The sequence below is a fragment of the Talpa occidentalis genome, unplaced genomic scaffold (assembly GCF_014898055.3).
Source record: "Talpa occidentalis isolate TD23 unplaced genomic scaffold, MPIMG_talOcc4v2.1 talOcc4.12, whole genome shotgun sequence".
Classification (NCBI taxonomy): Eukaryota; Metazoa; Chordata; class Mammalia; order Eulipotyphla; family Talpidae; genus Talpa; species Talpa occidentalis.
The window spans coordinates 46,781,718-46,807,237 of NW_023601212.1; the positions used below are offsets into that span (position 1 = coordinate 46,781,718).

The window sequence follows — 25,520 nt, forward strand, 5'->3', positions numbered from 1 at the left end:
TAGGCTGTGAACCCTGATCTAGGCCTGGCTGAGGAGCTGGGGATCCCCTGATTCCTCCTCTCAATGGTCCTATTCCAGTTCCCTACAAGGATGGGGTAAGGGCGTTTCACTGGCATCCTCTGCCAGGACCCCAAGGTTGGAATTCTGGGGAAAGGGTCAGTGTGGTGTCTTGCCTGGCCAAGACTGGCCAGTCAGGTCTGAAAGGGCCTGGAGATCAGACTTGGGGATGATCCCTTCCTCAGTAGGGGGGTGGGCAGCGAGCATCTGTTCCCAGATTAAAATAAATTGAGGTAAATTAAGATCTTGCTGGAGGCTGACTGTGAGTGGGGTGTGGAGGAGGCTTGGGGGTGGGCAGCCCCTCCATCTGCCTCAGATCTTGGGAGTTGCCTGCCCCAGCCGCAGTGGAGACCATGAGGTGGCTTCAAAGGGACCTGCCTCACCAGTGACCTTGGGCAGGTGACTGTAATCCCTGAGCCTCAGTTTCCCTGTTTGGAAATGGGGTTGGAGGCTTTGGAGCCTGTGCTCTACGTTTCTGAAACCCATTCATCTCATCCATTGCCAGATTGTGATTCTACCCTTCTGCTTAAGATGTTGGAGGTTTGGGGATGAGAGAGCAGTGAGTTTAGAGGCACCCCCATGTGACTTGGTGGTCTCTGAGCCTTAGTTTACTGCACTGCAAAATGGGTTGATGGTTGCATCTAGGCATTGCTGGAAGGGCCAACCATAAAACATGTTATCAAGCTGCAGTTGTAGGAACAGGGCCTCTGACACCCTGGCCTCACCGGTGGGGCTGCCCAGGGCACACCCTGACCCACATACCATCACCCACGCCAGGGGCGAGCCAGTTCTTGGGCGGGGTCCTGGGCAGGAGATGGGAGAGGTGCCAGGGCAGCCCATCACCTGTCCCTTGGCGCTCTGTCCTGAGAGCATGTGTAGGGTTGAACCTTCAGTCGGGAGTCAGATGCCCCCAGGTTCAAATGTGGCTTCCCCCGTGTGTGTGGCTTTGCCCTCTGTGCCTTGGTATTTCCTTTTGTGGAATGGACTGTATCCCTCTCTCAGAGGATCAGAGAACACTGTGGGAGGCTGGGAGTGCTGTAAATGCAGACATAATCATTATAATACTAATTGTGATATTAACGATCATAAATGGGGTCACAGCTGCTTGGGAGAGGGGCGAACAAAGGGGAGTTTGCCAGGGTGTTGTCTGCTGTGTTTTTAGAACCTAGACTCATGTATACATTTGGTGCTCAATGGGTGTTTGCCAAATGAAGTGACAAAGAGCCAGGGAAGCAGTGAGGAGGACTGAAAAATTTCTGCACTCAAATGCCCACTCAGCAGCCCAGGTGCCGCATTACATGGGCCCATACCTCAGTTTCCCTACTGAGGTAATGACTGAGATGAGACACAGCTTCCAGGTGCCGTTTTGATAACCAAGCCAGTCACACGCGTGGTCCCAGCCCTGGTGTTGAGGCCTAAAGGGGAGGAAAGGCCTGACAGAGCCAATCACTGAATCAGAGTGGTACCCGGCAGGCAGAGTAGTTGGTTACTGGAAAGGAAGAGAGAAAAGCCCCTACGTGGACTGTACTATGTGCAAACTGCAGTCCAGCAGGGAGCAAAATGTCAGATCCTATTTTATAGGACCCTGGAGACTCAGAGGTCAGGGACAGTCCAAGGTCACCCAGCAAGAGGTCAGGGGTGCTGGGGACCCTGCCATGTGAAGAGCAGAACCCTTCTTTGCTGACTTGGTTCCTGTGCTGTTTCGTCTGCTCCTGGGCCTGTCCACACACTCTCACACCCCCTCAGAGGTCCAGGGTTTGGGAAACTGGTGCTTACGTGGTAGGATGTATCTCCAGGTGGTGCCCAGAGCTCATGTCAGAACCCCCTTGGGAAGGACTCTGTTCCCCACTTACAGCAACCCGAGGATGGGGCCTTCCAGGTCAGCCAGCAACCTGCTGTGTGACATTGGTCAGGTCCTTCTCTGGGCTTTGCCTGGGTGCTGCAGAGGCCAGGAGACCTGGTTCAAGACAAGTTGACTTGCCCATCAGATGCAGTGACTACTCTGTCTGAGGCACAAAATTTCTGGGGCCTGTGATGATGTTTTAACTTCCTTTAAACTCAGAAGGGGAAAAAAATGAGCTTTAGGACAAAGAAAACATATTCATATGTAACATTAATATATTTGTCTCCATGCCAGTGCAGTTGTAAAACAGGGTTTATATTCTTTTGTTAATGGAGCAAGGAGCCCACAAAGGCAATATTTATTGCCTCAGGGTCCATGAAAATGCTAATGCAGCCCTGGATTTGAGTCTCAGCATTGCTGATATTTGCTGTGCAATCTTGGTATTTAGGCTAACCTCTCTGAGCCTCAGTTTCACCCTCTGTGAAGCAGGCATCATTGCTACACCTTGGATGGCGAGATGTGGAATGCTTACTTACCCAGGCTTGGTGCTTAATTTATGGGTGTATTATTTCACAATTGTTGTTGTGCATTTTATGCTCAGTAATAATTGCCCCAGACTGGAGGCACCAAGTCAGGGGCCTCAGTTTACCCACCTGAGGCCAGTGGGATTCCAGGCAGGCCCCAGGGTTGCTGGTCTGGGAGGGGACTTAAGGTGACGGTTGGGTAGTGGGCGGGGCGGGATGAGCTTCCTGTCCCGACACAGTAGGGCCTCTGCGTGGTGCTGACGGAAGTGGCAGGCTTGTGGCTGTCTGCTGGCACAGCCTGTCTCACTGGGGCCCCAGCCACACCCGCTGCCCTCTCTGGTGAGTTCAGGTTATGGCCCTGGAGCCCCTCTTCAACCCCCTTGAGAGAAGGAAGGCCTATCTGCCCCCTGTGGCTCTGGGAGAAGCAGCAGATGTCACTTCCTGGGCTGGGCCTGTACCTGCGTGAGGGCCCCCTTCCTCACTGCCTTCCTGCTCCCCATTATAGTAGGGCTGTAGATGGAACTTGGAGATCCAGAGCCATATATGTTTGTTCTGTGCTGGAGTTCTTTGACAGGTCAGGGATAAAATCTCACGGGCCTGGGGGCAACAACTGACAGCTCTGTGCCTCAGTTTCCCTATTTGTACAGTTGGGGTTGAGCCTCATGGTGTGATTGTAGAGGCTGAATGAACTGGTACCTGTAAGAGCTGGGCATACACATGGCACTTGGTGTATGTGTGGGGAAGGGGCCATTTACTCAGAGTTGTAAAAACAATAGCGAGATTCCTGGTTTCTGGGGAACTTGGACCCAGTGGCTCTTAAATCATCTAGCAAGCACTGTCTAGCAGAACTTTATCTGTGCTACACAAGGCGGCAGCCACCAGCCCCATGTGGCCACTGAGTCCTGATAACAAGGCTAGCACATGGAGAAGCTGGGGTTTAATTGCAGAGAGCTTTAAAATTAAGTTACCATTTGGAGCTCATGGTTCCCATGTTGGTCAGTACCCCTCTAAGGGATCTGGACTATTGTCTAGGTCATGGCCAGAACCTAAGGAATGAATGGGAATTCAGGCCTTTTCCTCCTTGAGATATCAACCTCCTATGCCCTCTGCCAGACTGGGTTTTCTCAGAGGCCCCAGCTTTGCCCAGTACAGAGTGGTGGTTGGCAATATTTGCTGATATAAATTCTTGCCTGTTAAACGCCTGTTTGTGCTTGGAAACCCCAGTTCCCATGCCCCCTTCTTCACTCCAGAATCCCCCAGCCCTCATTCCTTCACGTGGCCCAGACTGGACCCTACAGGACTGGGATGTCACATCCAGCTCCGTTCCCCCTGGATAGGGGTCCCTCGGGCACCAGACCCGAGGCTGAATCATCTCATGGGACTTGGCATTGTCCTCGCCTGGGTGGGCTAATAGGTGCTACATGATTCACAGAAATCAAGGGAGTAGGGGAATAGATGATCATTGGTCAAATTAAACTCACTTTCAAGATCAGATAAACTGAGGATCAATGAGGGGCAGCCATGCCAAGGTCCTTGCTCAGGCCTTCCTGGGGAAGCCTGGGAGCTTTCCCATCCTGTGGTCCCTGCTGCCACTGCACCTCCCGGGCTCCCAGCTGCTGCTGAGCTACCAGCGGGGTCATGAATTATGGATGAGGCCTGCAGGCTCCAGTGACAAACCCGGCCTCGAGAACATGCCAAGGACACTGAGTGTCCCTCCCATGCCCAGAAACTTGGCCCAGCACCTACTGCAGGGAGACCTGGGGGTCCCTAGAAAGACCCTTTCTAGCCGCTTTTCTTGTTTTGATAGTGGGGAAACTGAGACACCGAACTAGACAGTGACTCAGATACCATGTGAATGCTGGCTTCTGGGGTTCAGGGTTATGACTCATGGGGACACAAGTGCTGGTTGGGTCACCATGGTGAGGGGTGAGCTCTCCACCCTAGGAGTATGCATGAAATGGAAACCATTGTAGAGGTACTAGGGAGACCTCAAGGGACCCTCATGGATCCAACCCCCATGTGGCTGATCACACTGATCACAGCCAGTGTCACTATCTCACCATCTCCTTTTCCCCCAGGAGCTGCCCAGCGTGGACTTGAGTGCTCAGTCTGGACTCAGCTGGTCCAGGGTGCAAATCCACTGTCACTTCCTAGCTGTGTGTTCTTGGCAAGTGGATTCCCCTCTGGGGAAGCTGGGCTTAGTTTTCCCATCTGTGAAATGGCCCAGAGCTTTTCCACCCAGGCTGGGCTCATCCAGTACCCCCAGCCCATGAATTCCTATTTGTCTTTAAAACCCCACCTCTCTTGTCCCTTCCCCTGGTCAAGATTCCCTTAGCCCCTCTCCCTCCATCTGGTCTAGCTCTGTCCACATAGACTGGGGACTACTTGGGGCCAGACCCAGACCTAAGATGTTAGGGTTCTGGCATGCTCCCAGCATGGGATTTGGCTCCTCTTTTGTCCTTCCTCTCCCTCCTCCACAGGAGGACAGTTGGAATTTCCCCTCCTCAGGCCTGCGTGGGCCATTACTCTGTAGCTCAACCTTGCCTCTCTCTTTAGACAGGCATTAGACAGGAGCCTATAGGCGACTCCACCAAGGCCATCAGGATGTCGTACTTTGGGGAACATTTTTGGGTAAGTAATACCCCTCTTATTTTGGTAAGGGCTCCTGGCAGAACTGTGGGGACTTTTATGGAGATGGGGGACCTGACAACTTGTGGGCAGCATCTTTGGCAGGTGAAGATTTGCAGAGGGTAGAAATTAAAGTGTGAGGAGTCAGGCTGGATTTGAATCTATACGCCCCTTATCCCTCATGGGTCTGTGACTTTGGCAAGAAACAGCTTGAAAGGATAGGGACAGTTGAGACCCAAAGTAAGAATCTTTTATCTAAAGTCACCCAGTGGGAAAGTGGAGTCAGAGTTCAAATCCAGGGTCAGACTGGGTTTGGTCCCAGGATCCAGGCCATTCCAGCTAGGTAATTTCTCATCTTTCCCATCCTGGAGAATTGGGGGATTTTCTTAACTGACCCCTCAACCCTCTATCCTCTGGGCTGGACCACATAATGTGACTGAAGCAGGGCTGGGGGTGGGGGGTATCCTGAATGAGACAGCCTTATTTTGATTCATTAGTTCACTCCCTCCCTACCACCCCATGCCCAGACAACTCTGGCAGATGATAGGGTCCCCAAGAGACTCTCTCCACCGTGATGCCAAGGAACCTCCAGTCTGGGGGACACAGAGTTGATCAGATATCTCCAGCCCTACTGAGGGTTGAGCCTAGTCTTGGGGGCACCTGGTAAAGGAACCAAGACACAGATCCTTGTTTGCCTTGGACTTTGAAGGCTGAGATTTCCCAGGATATAAGAAAGGCATTCCACGGAAGGGGAACAGCCTGGGCAAGGCTCAGAGGTATAACAGTGAGGACACAGGACTCCACCTGAGGGGACAGGCTAGTGGAGAGCCACAGAGGATGTGTGAACAGGAGAGTGGGGGAAGGACCAGGGAAGAAAGCCCCTTCCCCATATGCAGGCCCTAAGCTTGCTAAGAGGAAGCCCCGTTGCTGGGCAACTGGTTGTCCTTGGCAACAGGCCCCATTCCCTCCCTTTTACCCTCCCCAGCTGGGGTTTCTCTAACTGGCACTCACTTTCTTAAAGGGGCCATACCCTCCTGCCACCCTGCAGGAGAACTGACCTGGCCTACTCCCAGGGGTCAGATTCTCTGGATTTGCTTCTGAATGGCTGTTTGACCCCCAGGGAGGGGCTGTCCCTTTCTGCCCCTATTGGTACCTCTTTGTAAAGGGGGTGATGGTTTAAGGATCAGTCTACCCATGTTTTTTTGGAACCCTGACAGCAGCACCTACATTAATTTTAAATTTCTTTTAATGGCATGAGGCACCTACATTTATTTTAAATTCTTTATAATTGCATGAGGCATGCAAGCTCACTGCAAAAAATTCAGATTAGCAAAGAGAAAATAGAAACCACCCTCAACCCACCCCCCACCCAAAGATAGCCTAGTGCAGAGTGGATAAGGGTTCTGAGTTTGGGATTTGAATTCGGCTCTGCTTGGGAGTTCTTGGACAGGCACTTTGCATCTCCAAGCCTCAGTTTCCCCATCTGGGAGAGGGTGATGAAATTTGAGGGAGTGCCCCTAGGATATGTTTCTTTTAATCAGTGCTTCTTTTCGTCCGATATTTGTATCAGTGGCTCTTTGCTAGGTGATACTGAGATCCTGGCTGGCCTGAAGGAGGTTTCAGTCACCAGAGATCAAGCCAGGACAAGGACAATTCCCCGCCACCCTGTTAGGCCAGCGGGGGACTAGAGGAATATAGGGCATTAGGGGGCCATGGAGGAAGTGAAGCAGGAGATGGATTTAAGCAAGTTGTATTAGAAATATCCCTCTGGGGCTGGCATTGGGTCAAGGTGGGAGCCCAGAGGTTCTGATAGAAGACACAGGCCTGAGACAGCCCCTCTTGGGACCCTCAGCTGCCAGCCTGGCTTGAGGAAGGCAGACACTGCTGGGGGCTTTGCCAGGTCTGGGAAACCATCCAGCAGTTGGCTCTGCGTCAGCCCCAGATGCTGGCCTGGGCAGCGGTGCCTGGTGCAGCCTCACCCGAGGATCCCCTGGGCAGAGTAGGGTGAGCAGGGCGCTGCTGGAGCTATATGCTGTGCCCTTGACTCTGCACAGGAGGCCCCAGGTCCAGCTCAATTCCAGTCTCATTTCACTAAGAACCTTAGTTATTGTCTTGAACCCATTTGTCAGATGAGGAAACAGAGGTGAGGTCACTGACTCAAAGTGACCCAGTGCATAAAAGGAGTTGGTGCTTAAACCTTGAAGCCAGGCTCCAGACACGAGAAGCAAGAAATTATATTTCTGGGGAGCTGGAGGGGGCAACAGTGAACATATATTCAGAGGAAGGCGACTCTGACAAGTTTCTGTGGGAGGTGGCCTGGCAATGATCCTTGAGACATGGAAGGATTTGGGTGAATAGAAAGATACAGATTGGTGAGTCAGGTGGTGGGAATTGCCAGGGCAAACATACCAATGTGGGCAGGCATAGCATTGTCTTTGTGCTGTCTATCTCTTCACTGTCAAGGCCAGGAGGCAGATGGGAGATGAGACTGGAAAGGCAGTTCCAGGCTGGGACTTTGAACTTAAGCTGGTGGGCAATAGGGAGCCACTGATGATTCTAGAATGAGGAACGGCTGTCAGGAGATTTGGGTTCATACCACAGTGGGTCTGCTCTAATTTTGTTTTTCTGTTCATGAAGCAAGAAGGAATTATCTGGCAGTGACTTTTGTCTTTATTCTTAAGGCTTCCAGGTGAGAGGGAGGTGAGCCCCATAAGTTGGCGGAAGATGAAGGAAACCACCATTTATGGGGGACTACTAAGCACTGCCAAAGAGATAGCTTCACTAATTTGTGCTGAGAATTAAATTACATGAAATACTTCCCTCTGTGAGCCTCCCCTTTCAGTCCCAACTATAAAGCCTTCTGCGGTACTAAAGTGTCTCAAGTCTCTCAGACCCCAGCTGACTGCCTGTTTTAAGTGTTGAGACATGATGCCCTCCTTAGATAGGATCTGGCCAGCATTAAAATATAGTCATTGTCATATTTTTTCCTGTTTTCCTTCATTACGGCAAGGGGTCCTGATTTTTCATTTAGCATAATGGTAAAAGTTGCACTCCTAAGTAAATGTGTTTGGAGATTACACATGAGCAAACTTAAAGGAAAATTTTAAGTGACTCATACCACAAATTAGTGAAAAGTAAGGTAGTCTTTGGGGCTTTGGGGACCCATGATGTGGATCATCTGATGTTTACTTAACCCCATATGAGAGGTAGATGACTCCTTAACCTCATCTTAATGAGGAGCCACTGAAGATTTAGAGAGGGACAGTGACTTCCTGGCTCACAAAACATAGCCCTGGCCTCCCCTGCCAGGGTAACCCCAGAATTGGGAGGAAAGGTTGCAAAGAAAGGTGTCAGACCCAGACCTAATTTGGTGGGGTCTCAGAAGTGAAGTTCCCGTGTTGAGTAGAACAGACAACATGACTACATTGACTAAAACAACAGAAGTTATATTGGTTCACAAAAGTGAAAAGTTGTGTGGTAATGCAGCTTTCAAGACTGGTTTGATCCAGCAATTTCACTCAACATACTTAAATTTTGGGCTCTCTCAGATTCAACTTCTTTGAAAGTTCATAGTTCCCACTTGGCTTCAGTTAACCCCTGTAACCACATGAGTCCTTATTTATGGAAAGATGCAAACAAAGAATAGAGGGGGAGAGACTGAGGGAGACAGGCAGAAAGACACAGAGAAAGAGAGAAAGACAGAGACACAAAGACAGATAAAAATGGAGAGAGACAGTTTGTAAATGAGAATGTCTCTCCCTGTACTATGGAACAAAAAGTCCAGGCTTTTTTCTGATTGGACCAACATAAGATTTATGAACCAATCCTTGTGACCAGAAGGAAATGCAACAAGCTGATTGGCTTCAGATTGAACCAATCCTACAAGGGAATAGACTTCTGCTGGTATGCCATGACACCCTCTTCTTCCCCTTTCTGAATCTTTACCCTCCCTCATCCTCTACAGGGGGAGAAGAACCATGGCTTTGAGGTCTTGTACCACAGTGTGAAGCAGGGGCCCATCTCCACCAAAGAGCTGGCCGACTTCATCAGGGAGAGGTGAGGTTCCCACAACCCACCCACACCGCTCATCCATGCTTTCACATCTCATGGCCACAACCTGGCTCTTGCTACCTCTTCCACTGCCTGCCCTGGGACTATATCAGATCCAGGTTTCAGGGGCCTCCAGGAACAAAACAGACTTGATGACCCTTGGAACCAGAGGCTCTCAACACTGTTAGCTTCATGGCCCCTTATAATCATTAATCCCCAGGGTTCTAATGCCACCTTCTTTTTTTTTTAAAGATTTATTTATTTATGCATACAAGAACTGGGGTACAGGCCAGAGGTGTGGGGCGGGGGTGGGGTGTGTGTGTGAGAGGTTCACCAGAGATAGAGTGGGGATCAGAACAGGCGGAATGACTGAAATACACTCCTGAGGGGAGCAGGGGTGAGTCAGGAGAGGTCTGCTGCACCATGTGGGTAACTTCCTGGCTGGGGATCGAACTTGTGTTGCAGTGGCTGCGGATAGCCTCATAGATGGCATCTTAACCCCTTGCACCACCAGGGAGGCCCTAATACCTCCTTCTAAAGAGATGATAATATAACCAATTTAACAAGGGGAATTTTGAAAAACAATCTGCTACCCCCTGAGTATGATGCAAGAAAACCTAAGTATGATGAAATAGTTTCTATTTCAACTAGTAGATGCTCAGACATCCATATTCCAGTAAACATAATAAACTTGAATTGCAAAGCAGCTTCCTGCCCCCTCAACACTCAGCAACTGAATGTCCATTAAATTTGTGCAGAAAGTCCAGAGGATTACAACTAGGATTTTTCTCTTTCTGGCTGTGAAGCAGAAAGAGTCTGAGCCATCTGTGACATGGCAGCTCTTTATTTTGTGGACCTTCAGCACTTAGATCCATTCAAGTTTCCCTTGTGGTACCCACAAATGCCTCTATTAAAAACACTCCCATGGTGGACCTCCCTGGTGGTGCCAGGGGGTAAGTCTCAGCACTGTGAAGCTCTCAGCAGCCACTGCAGCACGAGTTGGATCCCCGATCCCAGCCCAGGGAGCTACCCACAAGGCGCAGCAGACCTCTCCTGTCTCACCCGCTGCTCCCCTCAGCAGTGTATTTCAGTACATCTGCCTAATCTGCTCCCCACTCTGCCTCTCGTGTGCCCACCCCCCACACCTCTGGCCTATACCCCAGCTCTTGTATGCATAAATAAATAAATCTTTTTAAAAAGAAAAAACATCCCCATGGATATTTGGTTTGAACTGGGACTTTTGCTTCTGCAAACAAAATTGAGCTTCTTCTGGTCAAGACGAAATTGTGAGTGGATATTAAATAGTCATTTAGCAGTGTCTGTCCAAAAGGAAAACATGAGTTTATCTTCTACAAGTATATGAGATAATGCGTGTACAGCATTTAGCACAGCTTCTACCTTTATACCGTGTGCTCAGATTCTTTTACCTGCTGCTGCTGCTGCTACTGCTGTTGCTAATAAAACATATCACTTAAGGAAAAATCCTTTCCCATGAATTTCCAAAACGCCTCCCTCTAGTCGGACTCCTCATTGAGAGCCATTACTCAGATGTTTGAGATGGAAAAACTAAGTGGGAGGGGGCGGTGAGGTCACATACTCTCTCCCAAGGGTGCCTAGAACCTTCTACATCTTTTCCCTATCCTCCTATCCAGGGCCACCATTGAGGAGACCTACTCGAAGGCAATGGCAAAACTTTCCAAGCTGGCCAGCAATGGGACCCCCATGGGGTGAGTGGACCATGGATGGGGCAGGAGGTTCATCAAGATTTCAGGGCCAGAGAGGCATTGGGAGACTGCTCTTGGATGTCTTCATGCACCTGATTTGGGGGCTACTTAGAAAGAGGAAGGTATATCATTCATTCATACTCTAGTTTATTCATTCATTCAAGAAATATTTACTGAGCACCTAGTATGTGCCAGGCACTGTTCTAGGCACCAGGAACCTACCAGCAATCTAGACAGATAAAACCCCCATGACCTTCTTGCTGTGTTTATGTCATGTACATGTGGGATGTGTAATGAGACAGATGTGCAAAGTGTTAGGAAGGGAAATGAAATCGGAGTGTCAAAGGCAGGTGTTTCCTCTTTCGTGAGCCAAGACCTCAATAACAAGAAGGAGCCCATGTTTAGGGGCAGAGACCCAGGTGGGCAGCTCAGTACGAAAGCCCTGAGGCAGCTGTGACTTGATATGTTCAAGGAAGACCCAAAAGGAAAACATAAAAGAAGGGCCTGAGGGAGGTAGAGATGAGGGATGGGAGCACATTGAAGGGGAGGTGTCACAGGATCCTGACACAGGTGACTTTTAAACCAAGTTGTGATATGGGCCTGTAGGCATCTTCAAAGTTTCCTGTAACTGCGTGGAACAAAACTTTTGCTGAGGCAGAAATGGAGGCAGCAGGGAGGAAAGTTGGGGGAGTGGTCAGAGCGGGCAGGGGACTTCTGATGTAGGAAGGCCCCACAAACATGGTTTGGGCAAGTTGAGTCTTGGGTGCCAGTGAATATCAGGTAGGACCTGGAGTCCAGAGTAAGGACTGTGGGAACTCAGGGCTGGTTTTGAATTCCAACTCTGATGTTCATTTGCTGAGAGGCCTTGGGTGAGTTTCAAAGCCTCCTGTGCCTCAGTTTCCCCAACTGTCCTAGGCCAGTCTTGTAAGGTTTCAGTGGAGGGTGAAGAGTTAATATGTGTAATGTTTTGCAGGGCCTGGTGCACAGTAGGTGCCTGGGACAATTCCAGGCATTCTCTCTGAGGGGATCCCAAGGGGTTGGGTCTGTTGGACCCTAGGTATGACTCCACCTATCCCCAGGACCTTTGCCCCACTCTGGGAGGTCTTTCGCGTCTCCTCGGACAAGCTGGCACTCTGTCATCTGGAGCTGACCCGGAAACTGCAGGACCTCATCAAGGATATACTCCGTTATGGGGAGGAGCAGCTTAAGACCCACAAGAAGGTGTGTGCATGGATATATTGGGCAGGAGATGCTAGGAGATGAAGGAACCCAGATCTTCTGGGGCTCTGGAACCTCTAGTCTTTGGTGTGTACTGAGAACTCCAGTAAATCCATAACCTCAAACCCAGAATTTCACATACCTGAGCATTGTCAGATCTCTGGAATTTAAATTCCACCTCCGAGCATTCCCGAGAGCAAAAGAATTTCTGGAATTTAAATTGCAGTTCTCAGCATTCTAGAGCATCAGTATTCTAGGCTATGGTCTACACAACACAGCCCACCAGCCAAACCAGTCTACTACCTGTTTTTGTACAGCCCATGAACTAAGAATGATGTTTACATTTTTTAATGGTTGGAGAAAATATCCAAAAAAGGATAATATTTCATGAAATCTGGTACTTAGATTTCAGATTTCAATACCAGTAAATAAAGGTTCATTGGTGCACAGACACGCCTATTGGTGTACCTATTGTCTGTGGCTATTTTTTGAGTTGCAACAGTGAGTTTATTGTTTGTAACAAGTCAAACACATTTCCCTCTACGGAAAAAATTTACTGACCTCTAACCCAGAGCTTAGAAGTTACAGATCTTGTTATTCAACATTTCTATAACTTTAGACTTATAAACCTAGAATCATGGAATGCTCATGCCTCAAACTCTCAGGACCCTAGAATGTTCAAAGCTTATAGTTCTAGAGACATAGATTCTTTGAATTTACAGTGCCCTAGAATCTGCAGTTTTAAACCTCCATTGAAAAAGGGAATTGGGGAAGGGGGTGCTTCCTGGTGACACAAGGGGTTAAGACACAGCACTGTGAAGCTATCAGCAGCCACTGCAGCACAAGTTCTATCCCTGGCCAGGAAGGTGACCCACATGGCACAGCAGACCTCTCCTGTCTTGCCTGCTGCTCCTCTCTGCAGTGTATTTCAGCAGATCTGCCTGTTCTGCTCCCTACTCTGTCTTTGGTGAATCCTCTCACCACCACCCGCCGCATCTCTGGCCTGCACCCCAGCTCTTGTTTGCATAAATAAATCTTTTAAAAAGAAAAAGGGAATTGGGGACTGATAACAGGTTCATGGTAAAGAGCTACTATCGTTTTTCCCCTTTAATCTACAACTGTAAACATTTAAAACTCAAAACCTCCGGTCTGCTAATCATGCTGGAAAACAGAGAGACCAATGAATATGTGTGTCTAAAGGCCATGCAGGTGGTAGAGCAAGGGCAAGGGAGATGGCAAGGCCACCAGCCCTATCCACAGACCAGATCGGGGGGAGGCCAGAAACAGTGTGGACAACCACACTTTTCACCCCAGTGAGACACAGTGAAGGAGGAAAGGCTCACTAAGCAAGCAAGACCTAGGGAGGTTGGCCAAGGCAAGTGTGTGGGACTTGACAGGGTCCAACCCTGACAGGGTAGCAGTGACAAAGACTTCATGCACAGGACAAGACAGGTCCAGGTTCACAGTGGAAGGAGCAGCAAAGTGACTATGTTCTCAGGTCTGGCCCTTCCCACCATGTCCCTGTTACAGAAAAGAGAAACAAAGAGAAACCTGAAACTAACATGTGGATTGCTGGGGAAAAGAAGAAAAGATTTCTGTTTATTATTACAGTCATGTGTTGCTTAACACCATTTTAGTCAACAATGGACTGAATATATGATGGTGGTTCAATAGATTCTACCATGCCAAGGTGTATAGTAGGCTACACCATCCAGATTTGTGTAATTATACTCTATGTTATTCACAACAATGAAATCACCTAATAATACAGTCTCAGACATATCCCCATCGTTAAGTGATACATGACTGTATATAACCCAAATACACAGAGAAGCACACCAGCAAGTCAGAGATGAAAAATCGTTCAATACAGAATTACAGATTTCTAGAAGTCAAACTTCAAGACATAGAATTTTGAGTTCTAATCGACAGATAATTGCGTTTCATGAAGAAATTCAATGAACTACAATAAAACATCAAACAGCAACTTAATGGTCTCAGGAAGGAAATTTAAGGAGAAGAAAAAGTACTTCACCAAAGTGATTGATTCAAGATATGAAGAAACTCTTGATATGATGAATTTAATAAATGAAATGACTGTATGGAAAGCTTGGAAAGTAGGATAGGTCTTAAGGAGAAAAGTGTTGGTAAAATTGTATAAAATAGGGCCTCCCTGGTGGCGCAGCGGTTGAGCACTGGGTTGCAAAGCTGCCTGCAGCCTCTGCAGCGCCGGTTCGATCCCCGGCTGCTCCCCAGCCACCGGAGGAGGGTCCCACATGGCGCGCAGACCTCTCCTGCTGCCCGCTGCTCCCCTCAGCAGTGTACTTCGGTCCTTCTGCCTGCTCTGCTCCCTGCTCTGGCGCTGGTGAATTCTCTCATCCACCCTGCGCTTCTGACTGTGTCCAGTGCTTGTATAAATAAATCTTTAAATAAATAAATAAACCCTGCTAGCTTTAAAAAAAATGTATAAAATAGAAATATAGAAATGACTCAAGTAGAAGATGATAAATAAGATTTAGAAAAAATGAAGAAACTATGAGAACCATCAGATTCTATTAGGAAAGGAAACATAAGGATAATGAATATCCAGGAAGGTAAAGAGAGGGAGAGGGGAATAGAGGGATTAATAACTTATACTTCCCAAATCTGGGGAAAAGACTTAAAGTCTATGAAGCAAACAGAACACCTAACTATATCATTGCAAAAAGATCACACCAGGGCCTCCCTGGTAGCCTAGGGGTTAAGTCTCAACTATCACCACAACGGCCTAAGTTCAATCCTAAGCCAGAGACCCATGCATGGTGCAGCAGACCTCTCCTGTCTCTCCTGCTGCTCACCTTAGCAGTGTATTTCAGGAAATCTGCCTTTCCTGCTCCCCACTCTGTCTCTGGTGAATCCTCTCACCTGCCCCACACCTCTGGCCTACACTCCATTCTTCTATGCAAAAAAACCCACAAAAGACCACATCAAAGCAATAGTAATAAAATTATCAAAAGTCAACAATTAAACAATAAAAATTTCTAGAGGAAAACAAATACATAACCCACAAAAGCAACTCCATCCACCTATCATTGATTTCTTAGCAGAAACTCTACAGGTCAGAAGAAAGTGACATGACATGTTCAAAATACTAAAAGATAAAAACTACCAGTTAGGAATACTCTACTTCATAAAATTATAATTCAAATATGATGGAGAAATAAAGGTTTTCCCAGACAAAAGCTAATGGAGCTCACCACCTGCCTTGCAAGAAATTATTTTTTAATTAATTAATTAATTAATTAATTTATGCATACAAGAACTGGGGTGTAGGCCAGAGGTGCAGGGGTTAAGAGGATTCACCAGAGACAGAGTGGGGAGCAGAATAGGCAGATCTACTGAAATACACTGCTGAGAGGAGCAGTGCAAGACAGAATTGGTCTGCTGTGCCATGTGGGTTAGCTCCCTAGTAGGGGATCAAACTCATGTTGCAGTGACTAGGGTAATTTGATAGTGCTGAGACTTTAGGCCCTGCATCACCAGGGAGGTCCCCTTACTAGAAATTCTTATACGTGGAAAGAAATTCTTATACTTAGAAAGAAAAAGCGAAAGTACCCTTCAGAAAGATGAAAATAGAAAGAAAGACAGAATTAGAAGTTTGCAACTATATTGCAGAATAAGGTGTAAAATAGTTAATTATAGCACAAAAGGTAAAAGGAAAGGAACATTAAAAACAATATAGTTTCTTCAACTTAACAATGAATCTGCAGTATAAAAGGGAATAAATGAGATAACAAAAAAGCTTTAAAGAGGAAGATGAAAAGGGGCCTCCCTGGTGGCGCAAGAGTTAAGCACAGCACTGGGAAGTTATCCGGAAGCCTCTGCAGCACGAGTTCGATCCCCGGCCAGCCAGGGAGCAACCCACATGGCACAGCAGACTCTCCTGACTAGCCCGCTGCTCCCCTCAGCAGTGATTTTCAGTCAATCTGCCTGTTCTGCTCCCCATTCTGTCGCTGGTGAATCCTCTCACCCCCCACAACTCTGGCCTGTACCCTAGTTCTTGTATGCATAAATAAGTTAATCTTTAAAAAAAAAGAGGAAGATGAAAAAGACAGAATCTATACAGGCAAATGATGACAGGATGATGCCAGCACAATAAAAGAGTATCTAAATTTTTATTCATGGTAGCCACACACACACACACACACACACACACACACACACACACACACAAATCTGGAGCAGAGACATAAAGGATAAAAAAGGAACTGGGAATCACTGTGGAAAACTTTCCAAATATAATAGCAGTGGAAACACAAGGAAAAAAACAGCCAGACTGTGGAACAACCAAAAAATAAAAGATAAAATGACAGTAGTAAATCCTTATGTATCAGTAATCACTCATGTGTGAATGAACTAAACTCACCAATCAAAAAGGCACGGAGTGACTGTGTGGAATGAAAAATAGGACCCAACTCTTTTCTTACAGGAGACTCATATCCATTCTTTTTTTTTTAAGATTTATTTATTTTTATACAAGAACCGGGGTACAGGCCAGATGCGCAAGAGGGTGAGAGGATTCACCAGAGACAGAGAGGGGAGCAGAACAGGCAGACTGACAAAATACACTGCTGAGGGGATCATATCCATTCTAAAGACCAATTCATAGTAAAAGGGTGGAGAAAAATATATCAAGCAGACAATAAAGAATAAAAGCAAAACTGCTATAATCACATCAAATAAAATAGACCTTCAGCAAAAAGAAAGCAATTTAAAAAAAGATGGATACTATATAGTGATAATGGGATTAATCCATGAAGAAGATATAATATATATGCTCCCAACATAGGAGCACTATGTAAACAAATATTAACATGCTTAAAGAGGGAAATAGATAGCAACACAATAATAGTAGGGGACTTTGACAGCCCAGTGTATTCAATGTACAAATCATCCAGATAGAAATTTAACAAGGAAACAATAGCCTTGAATGACACATTCAATTGGACATAATAGACATACACAGAACTTGTCCTTCAGAAGCATCAGGATACACATTCTTCTGAAATGCACATGAAACGTTCTCAAGGATAGATCAAATGTTTGGATACAAAAAAGTCTCAATAAATTTATAAGGATTGAAATTATAACAAGCATATTTTCTGATCATAATGCTATGAAACTAGAAATGAACCATAAGAGGAAAGCTAAAAAAAAATGTGGAGACTAAAACATGTTCCTGAATGACTATTACATCAATGAGGAAATCAAAGGAGAAATTAAAAAAAAAACCTGGAGACAAATGAAAAATGAAGAGTGACCTTCTAGAACCTATGGTATACACCCAAATGCTACTGAATTGCTGATGGTATATAATAATTCAGGCCTACCTCAAATAAGAAAATGCTCAAATAAACGATCTAAACTTACACTTAAAGGAACTAGAAAAAGAAAAGCAAAAAGCTGTAGAAGGGTGAACAAAATTGGATGGAAATAAATGAAATAGACAAAAAAAGAAAATACCAAAGATCAGTGAAACCAAGAGTTGGTTCATTGAAAAGATTTAAAAAATTGACAAATCTTTAGTGATACACACTAAGCAAAAAGCTCATGAAAATAAAATCAGAAATGAGAGAGAAGGAATTACAACAAATACCAAAGAAATACAGGGCCTCCCCGGTGGCGCAGCGGTTGAGCGCTGGGTTGCGAAGCTGCCCGCAGCCTCTGCGCTGCCGGTTTGATCCCCAGCTGCTCCCCGGCCACCGGAGGAGGGTCCCGCATGGCGCGCAGACCTCTCCTGCCGCCCGCTGCTCCCCTCAGCAGTGTACTTAGGTCCTTCTGCCTGCTCTGCTCCCCGCTCTGGCTCTGGTGAATTCTCTCACCCTCCTGCGCTTCTGACTGTACCCAGTGCTTGTATAAATAAATAAATAAATCTTAAAAAAATAAAAAAGAGTTAGTAATGGTCTTGAGGTGAGAATATACCAGGTATAATTAGGAACAGTGAGAAGACCAATATGGTTTAGAAAAAAGAAAGAAAAGAAAAGAAATACAAAGGACCATAAGAGACTACTATACCATATACATATGCCAAATTGGACAATCTACAAGAAATGGATAACTGAGATGAGAAAGCATACATTGTAAAAAAAAAAAAAAAGAAATGAACAATGTAAAAAAATATATAAATATATATATACAAAATAAAAATATATATTATGAAAAGAAAAAAAAAGCCTCATCCTAACCCCCTCCCCCAAAAAAAGTCTGGGACTAGACAGTTTCACTGGTGAAATCTATTAAACTTTCAAGGGAGATCTAATACACATCCTTCACAAAAATTGGAGAAATGGGAATATTTTATCCAGTCAAGAACACTAGAAAAAAAGGAAAGTACATATCAATATCCCTGATGAACACAGATGCAGAAATTCTCAACAAAGTCTTAGCAAACCAAATTTAATAATACATAAGAGGATCATATTCCATGATCAAATAGGGTTTATTCCAGGGAGGCAAGTGTAATTCAGCACATGCAAGTCAATCTATGTGACATCACATCAGCAAAATGAAGGCTACAAGCCATATGATCATCTCAATAGATACAGAAGAAGCATTTGACAACATTCAACACTCTCAATAAAACAGGCATAAAAGGTAGGTACCTCAACATATTAAAGGCCTAATATGACCCACAGCTAGCACCACCACCCTCAATGGTGAAAAACTGAAAGCTTTTGGTCTAAAATCAGAACTAAGACAAGTTGCCCACTCTCATCACAACTATTCGACAAAGTATTAGAAGTTCTAGTGAGCACAATTATACAAGTAAAAGAAATGAAGGCGCCCAAATAGGGAAGGAAGAAAACTGTCACTATTTGCAGATGAAATGGTTTTATTCATAGAAAACTCTAAAGACTCAGAAAAATCTACTAGAAATAAATGACACAGTGAAATTGCATGCTCCAAAATCAATATACAATAATTTGTGGTATATCTATACATAATGAAAGAGAAAGTAAGAAAACAATTCTTTGTAATTTCACTAAAGAGAATAAAATACCTAGAAATAAATTTAATCAATAGGGTAAAAAAAAAGACCTGTACACTGAAAACTATTAGACACTACTAAAAGAACTGAAGATACAACAAACGGAGAGAAGGTATTATGCTTAGTGAAGTCAGACAGGCAATTACCATACGAATGAAATCAAAGAAACAAAGCAAATGAAAACAGCTTTAGACTGTTAAGAACAAAATAGTGGTTACTGAGAGGAGAGAGGTGTGGGTGGATGGGGGAATGTGTCGGATCTTTTGCTCTTGGATGGATTAGGCTTTGCATATGCAGATGTTTTATGAGGCTAGACACTTGAACCCTTATGTTGTAAAGCAATGTTACTTCAATTTTTTTTAAAGGGGGGTTGGTAGTACTTAATGCCACTGAATTGTACACTTAAAGTGTTAATTGTACACTTAAATGGCCAATTTTAGGTTATGTGTGTTTTACAATTTCTTTCAAAAAATTTGGGGGACAGGAAGTTTTCTATGGGTGGATGTGGAAAAATTGGGGGAATGGATTATTAAATGGAATAAGAAGTGAGTTAAACTGCACAGACTGCTGCCATTTGTCATAAAAAATAGGTTAGAACAGTGCATTTGCTTGTCCATGGATGGATTATTTCTGGAGAAGTGCCCCTGTAACAATGGGGGACTCCTAGGCTGGGCTGGGGAGGCTCGGAGTCACAGTGAAAGGTTTTTTACTGAACTAACCTTAAAGCTTTCTGAAATATAAATTAAGTATAAATATTGCCTATTTTAAAAGTTGAAATGAAGACTGTACTAAGAAAAAGTACCCTATAATACCTCTATCATGTGAGTGTTTAGGAAGCTGGAAATTTCACTGTGTGTACCTGGGGTCCACCCAGGTCCTGCATCCCGGGGGTGGGGGGGCTTCAGGTGACACCCAGTCTTGCCCCCAGTGCAAGGAGGAAGCGGTGGGCACCTTAGATGCGATACAGGTGCTCACAGGTGTCAGCCAGCTCCTGCCCAAGTCCCGCGAGAATTACCTGAACCGCTGCATGGACCAGGAGCGACTGCGCAGGGAGAGCACCAACCAGAAGGAAATGGACAAGGTGGGTCCCCAGCCCTAGTGGGTCGGGTCAGTTTGCACGGGGCCTGGGGGGCTGCCCAATGGCATAGTGAAAACTTATCACAGCACAATGGTTGTCAAAACTGCATGTGGTCACCACACCCTGGGCACCCCAAGGAGTCTACCTGCCAGGTGATGGGACCCCATGGGAAGCACCTTGAGTGTCTCCTCCCCACGCTGTCTCCTCCTTGGGCCTCCTAGGCAGAAACTAAGACCAAGAAGGCAGCTGAGAGCCTGCGGCGCTCTGTGGAGAAGTACAACTCAGCTCGCGCTGACTTCGAACAGAAAATGCTAGACTCAGCTTTGGTAAGAACGGGGGCTTGTCTCTTGCAGACCTGCACCTTCCTGGGCTTAGGATGCTATGGGCTTGGGAAGTCCTGAAGCTTCCAGACCCTCAACTCCCAGGAAACTTAGAGTCACAGTCTTAAAGTAATCAGATCCTCGAGCCAATTGGCTATTATTACTGATTTTTTTTTTTTTTTTAAAGATTTATTTATTTATTTATTTATTTATTTATTTATTTATTTATTTATTTATTTATTTATACAAGCACTGGGTACAGTCAGAAGCACGGGAGGGTGAGAGAATTCACCAGAGCCAGAGCAGGGAGCAGAGCAGGCAGAAGGACTGAAGTACACTGCTGAGGGGAGCAGCGGGCGGCAGGAGAGGTCTGCGCGCCATGCGTGACCCTCCTCCGGTGGCCGGGGAGCAGCTGGGGATCAAACCGGCAGCACAGAGGCTGCGGGCAGCTTCGCAACCCAGCGCTCAACCGCTGCGCCACCGGGGAGGCCCTGTTTTTATTTTTTAAAAGTCAAATCATTTTTGTGCCTCAGTTTCCTCATCCATAAAATGGGGACAGTGATAACACCTGCCTCATAGAATTGTGAAGATTAAGTGAGTCACTATATGTAAAATTTTCAGACTAATACCAGGTGCTTAAAAACCACTCTTGGAGCTATTATTACTATTTCTATTATTACTGATGAGGGCTTTTGAAAGTAGGGCCTGTCTTATCCATGGGTCACATGTCTCACGACATTTCATGGTGGTTGAAAGACCTAAGTTGGGACCAAGGCCCCACCCCTCACCGCTATGTAATTTCTTTTCAAGACACTGCACCTCTCTGGGTCTCTGTCCATGCAAATGTATGACAATCTGAGTGAAATCTCAAGATTAGAAATCAGATTATTTTTAACTATAAGAAAGTGAAAATCAAAATCAACAAAAAACTATGAACCAGAGACACTCTCTGGGGGGTGGGGCATGGGGAGGGGAGGGATTGGGGTCAAAATAAGGGGGTTGCGGGCCTCCCCCGTGGCGCAGCAGTTGAGCACTGGGTTGCGAAGCTGCCCGCAGCATCTGCAGCTCTGGTTCGATCCCCGGCTGCTCCCCGGCCACTGGAGGAGGGTCCCACATGGCGCGCGGACCTCTCCTGCCGCCTGCTGCTCCCCTCGGCAGTGTACTTCGGTCCTTCTGCCTGCTCTGCTCCCCGCTCTGGCTCTGGTGAATTCTCTCACCCTCCCGTGCTTCTGACTATCCAGTGCTTGCATAAATAAATAAATAAATCTTTAAAAAAAAATAAATAAGGGGGTTGCAATTGTATGGGGAATATAAAAATAAAATTTATTAAAAAAAAAAGAAATCAGATTATTTTTCTGATTTTGCAGTTAGAAAGTTGCCTGTGATAGAAACCTCTGTTCAAGCTGACAAGGAGATTTATAGGCTCAGCAAACTGAAAATTTCAGAGCGGGCTTCAGGCATGACTGGATCCAGGTGTTCAAATGTGTTAGCAGGAAGTTGTGTCGCTATGCTTCTCTAGTCTGTTTTCCCCCAGGCACACATGCCCTCCTGAGGTGTGTATGTGAGTGTGTGCAGCAAAGTGGCTACCAGCAGCCCCATATGCATCCCACCAACTCTTTGACTCAGGACATGAAAGTATCTCTTCCCATAGTTCCAGCAAAAGTCACAAAACAGACTCTTTGGCTCTTTCCCCAACCAATCACTGAGGCTTGGGGTTGGAATGTTGTGATGGGTTGGATTGTTGTGATTGTTTAGGCTGGACCACATGGTCACTCCTACGACCTCCAACTCCCCTTGCCTTCCCCCCCTCCTCCTCAGCGCTTCCAAGCCATGGAGGAGACTCACCTGCGGCACATGAAGGCATTGCTGGGCTCCTATGCCCACTCAGTGGAGGATACCCATGTGCAGATTGGGCAGGTGAGTCAGACTAGGAGTGGGGAATGAGCCAGGGGGTGCTGGGCAAGAGGCCCTGGCCCTGTCCATTTACACACTCTCCCCACCTGAACCAGGTGCATGAGGAATTTAAGCAGAACATAGAGAACGTCACTGTGGAAATGCTGCTGAGGAAGTTTGCCGAGAGCAAAGGCACAGGCCGGGAAAAGCCTGGTGAGTTGGGGCTACTGGGAGGTTGGGCTTTGGGGCCATAGTTCCAGAGAAAGAACAGGATTCTAGGAGCAGGAGACTGGACTTCCCTGGAGAAAATGCGCTAATGAAAAGTCTAATTCTGCCACCCTCATTAAAGAGGGTTTGATGGCTGCTCTTGTGTGTAAATCTCCTACAACGTATACCAGAGGGGTCTTGAGTGTCAGGCTCAGCTGAATAGATTTTTGAGGACCCAAGCAAGCCACTGAAGGTTCTTGAGCAAAAGGCCAATTTGCAGGGTCAGGGAAGAGTTGAGAACAAAAGTATTGGGATCATATCTGGATTTGTAGTTTCATCATTTGCTGTGTGACCTTGGACATATCTCTTGACTTCTCTGAGCCTCAATTTTCTCAACTGTAAAGTAAGGACATTATCTCCACCCAATGCTATGACTATTGAGTATTTTGATGCAGGTAAAGGGCAAGGAGTGTGTCTGGCATATAGTAGACACTCAATAAATGCTGGTACACAGTTTATGTCCCCAAGTGTAGTGGATCACTAAGGTCTGTCTCTCTCCTGTCTCACTAATTCAAACCTCCCCTCTTTGTGTGGGCCCCCACTTTTGCTCTTCATTGTCCCAGATCTGTCATGCCCTGTTCCTGTTCACACACCCTCCATGGCTCCCCATCGTTCTTGGGAGAGAGTCCCAGCTCCTTATCCCGCTACTTAAGGCCCAGCCCAATGGGCCGACTCATCCCCAGACCCACCTGCATTCCACCCACGAATGTTGGGATTCATGTGGAAATCACCGAGGCTCTCCCCTCCCGTCCATCCCAAAGTGACACTGCCCAATTGGGACCAGAATCCTTGGCCCATTCCACTCATTTCCTCTTGAGGTTGGTTCAGCTTCTTTTTTTTTTTTTAAGTATAATTTTTTAAAATTTATTTATACAGACAAGAGCTAGGGTGTAGGCCAGAGGTGTGGGGGGCTGGGCGGTGAGAGGATTCACTAGGGACAGAGTAGGGAGCAGAACAGGAGCAGAACAGATTGACTGAAACACACTGCTGAGGGGAGCAGCAGGCGAGTCAGGAGAGGTCTGCTGCGCCATGTGGGTAGCTCCCTGGCAGGCTAGGGATTGAACTCGTGCTGCAGAGGCTGGCAATAGCTTGATAGTGCTGTCTTTAACCCCTGCACCACCAGGAAGGCCCCTGGTTCAGCTTTTAGCCTCTTGTCCTGGGCCCTGCCTTGAGCACAGATCCAGGTGCCCTTGGGTGGCCCAGGACATGCGCTCCCCTTCCCAGCGCCGGGCTCCTCTCCCAGCTGAGCTTCTCCATCTCTTCTGTCTCAGGGCCTTTGGACTTTGAGGCATACAGCGAGGCTGCCCTACAGGAAGGCAAGTACGTCTGGACCTGGATGCCCAGGCTGGACCGTGTGGACAAGGGAGGCAGATAGGAGTGGGAAGGGGGCACCCCCAGGACTTAACTGTCCCCCCCATCTGTCCTCAGCAATGAAACGTTTGCGGGGATCCAAGGCCTTTCGCCTCCCAGGACTGAACCGGCGTGAACGGGAGCCACCTGCAGCTGTGTGAGGAAACACCCCCACCCAGTCCTGACCTAAACTAATCTGGGGTGATTCCCTCTGCCCAGGCTAGCCCAGAAGTCCCCTGCTTGGAGCAACCCAGGAGTATTCCTGTTCTAGGCTAGCCTAGGAGTCCTGCTATCCAGGCTAGACCAGGAGTCCCTCTGTTAGTCCCCTCTGTTAGTCCCTCAGGTTAGCTCAGTATTACCACTACTCAGAGGAGTCCCGAATCCTACTTCTTGTTGAGGCTAGACCCGGGCTGCCTGCCCAGACTGCCCCCGAGTCCTGCCATTGTCAAGCCTAGCTCTGCTCCTTACCCCACTTAATCTAGCTGGGTAGCTTTGACTTGGCCAGAAGGAGCACAGGAATCTCCCTGCTCAAACCAGCACCACATCCTTCCTATGCCCACGTTCCCCTGCTAGCCCAGGGGTCTCCTCTTTTCCAAGGCCAGCCCTGGCATTCCCTGCATTCCCTGCTTTCTCAGGCCAACCCCTCAGACTAGCTCCAGGCTTCCTCCCCTCCAAGCTGTTTGAGAACACCTCCTGCTTGACTATTCCAGATCCACCAGCCCTCACCCCAAGTAAGCTGCAAGGTCCCACTGCCTGTAGGGCTATCCCAGCACATTGTCACAGGGGCCATGTCCAGCGTTGGGGTGGCAGGAAACAACTGAGTTGGGGAACTAACACCAATTTCTTTTTATCCATCCCCAGAGGTTCCCTGGAGCCCGATTCCGGGGTGAGTACCCTGGGAGGAGCCAGATCAGGTTGTAAGTAGGAGGGGTTCAGTCCTACCTTAGCCCCCAAAGCCCAGAGCTCTCAGGGCTGGAGGGGGTGCAGTGTAGGGGCCAGGTTCAAGTCCCATCTGGGATGCAAACTCCTGCGGACCGTGTGGGAGGGACTGATGTCCTACAAAGCCCTCCCCCTCAGGATGGGCAAGGGCACCTTCTGTTCCCAGAGAAACCTGCCCACACTCGGGGAACACAGTTTTTGCCATCGGGTTATTTTTAGGTCTGAGTGAGGGCCTGGAGGCGGGGATGGGGTGGGATGCAGCATGGCAGGCTGAAATGGAAGGTTCTGTTAGGGGGAGTCTGACACGCCTTTCCCCCCAGACATGTCCAGAAGTGGATGAAGAAGGTTTCACTGTCCGGCCTGATGTGACCCAAAGCAATATCCTCCCATCTGCCCCTGGAGGCCAGTTGTTAGCACAAGGACAACTCTCTGTGCACCCCGGTGGGGCCTCCAGTGTGGTGGAAACAGATTCACAGGCAGGCAGCTGTCCAGTGCAGTCAGGGATGGTCAAGAGAGAGAGGGAGGCTTAGTTACCCAGAGGAGGGTTGAGGAGGGGGCAGGTTTAGCAGCAACATAGTTTGCTTGTTAGGGGAGGGCATGCT

General features: G+C 47.2%; 1 protein-coding gene across 4 annotated transcripts in view; it reads left to right on the forward strand.

Annotated features, from left to right (window-relative positions):
• The window catches only part of FCHO1 (FCH and mu domain containing endocytic adaptor 1), a 34,864-nt gene that overhangs the window by 491 nt on the left and 8,853 nt on the right, over positions 1 to 25,520 (forward strand). The window contains exons 2-13 of one of the 4 annotated variants that reach the window (XM_037506140.2): positions 4,981 to 5,055; positions 9,017 to 9,108; positions 10,755 to 10,829; positions 11,906 to 12,047; positions 20,000 to 20,152; positions 20,371 to 20,475; positions 22,288 to 22,386; positions 22,479 to 22,575; positions 23,901 to 23,945; positions 24,058 to 24,136; positions 24,841 to 24,865; positions 25,239 to 25,296. In XM_037506140.2, the coding sequence (XP_037362037.1) occupies positions 5,029 to 5,055; positions 9,017 to 9,108; positions 10,755 to 10,829; positions 11,906 to 12,047; positions 20,000 to 20,152; positions 20,371 to 20,475; positions 22,288 to 22,386; positions 22,479 to 22,575; positions 23,901 to 23,945; positions 24,058 to 24,136; positions 24,841 to 24,865; positions 25,239 to 25,296 (997 nt within the window). In that variant the 5' untranslated portion in view covers positions 4,981 to 5,028. Of the gene's footprint in view, positions 1 to 4,980; positions 5,056 to 9,016; positions 9,109 to 10,754; positions 10,830 to 11,883; positions 12,048 to 19,999; positions 20,153 to 20,370; positions 20,476 to 22,287; positions 22,387 to 22,478; positions 22,576 to 23,900; positions 23,946 to 24,057; positions 24,137 to 24,840; positions 24,866 to 25,238; positions 25,297 to 25,520 lie in introns of those variants that run through there. The other 3 variants (XM_054693355.1, XM_054693356.1, XM_054693354.1) reach the window with 3 other exon arrangements.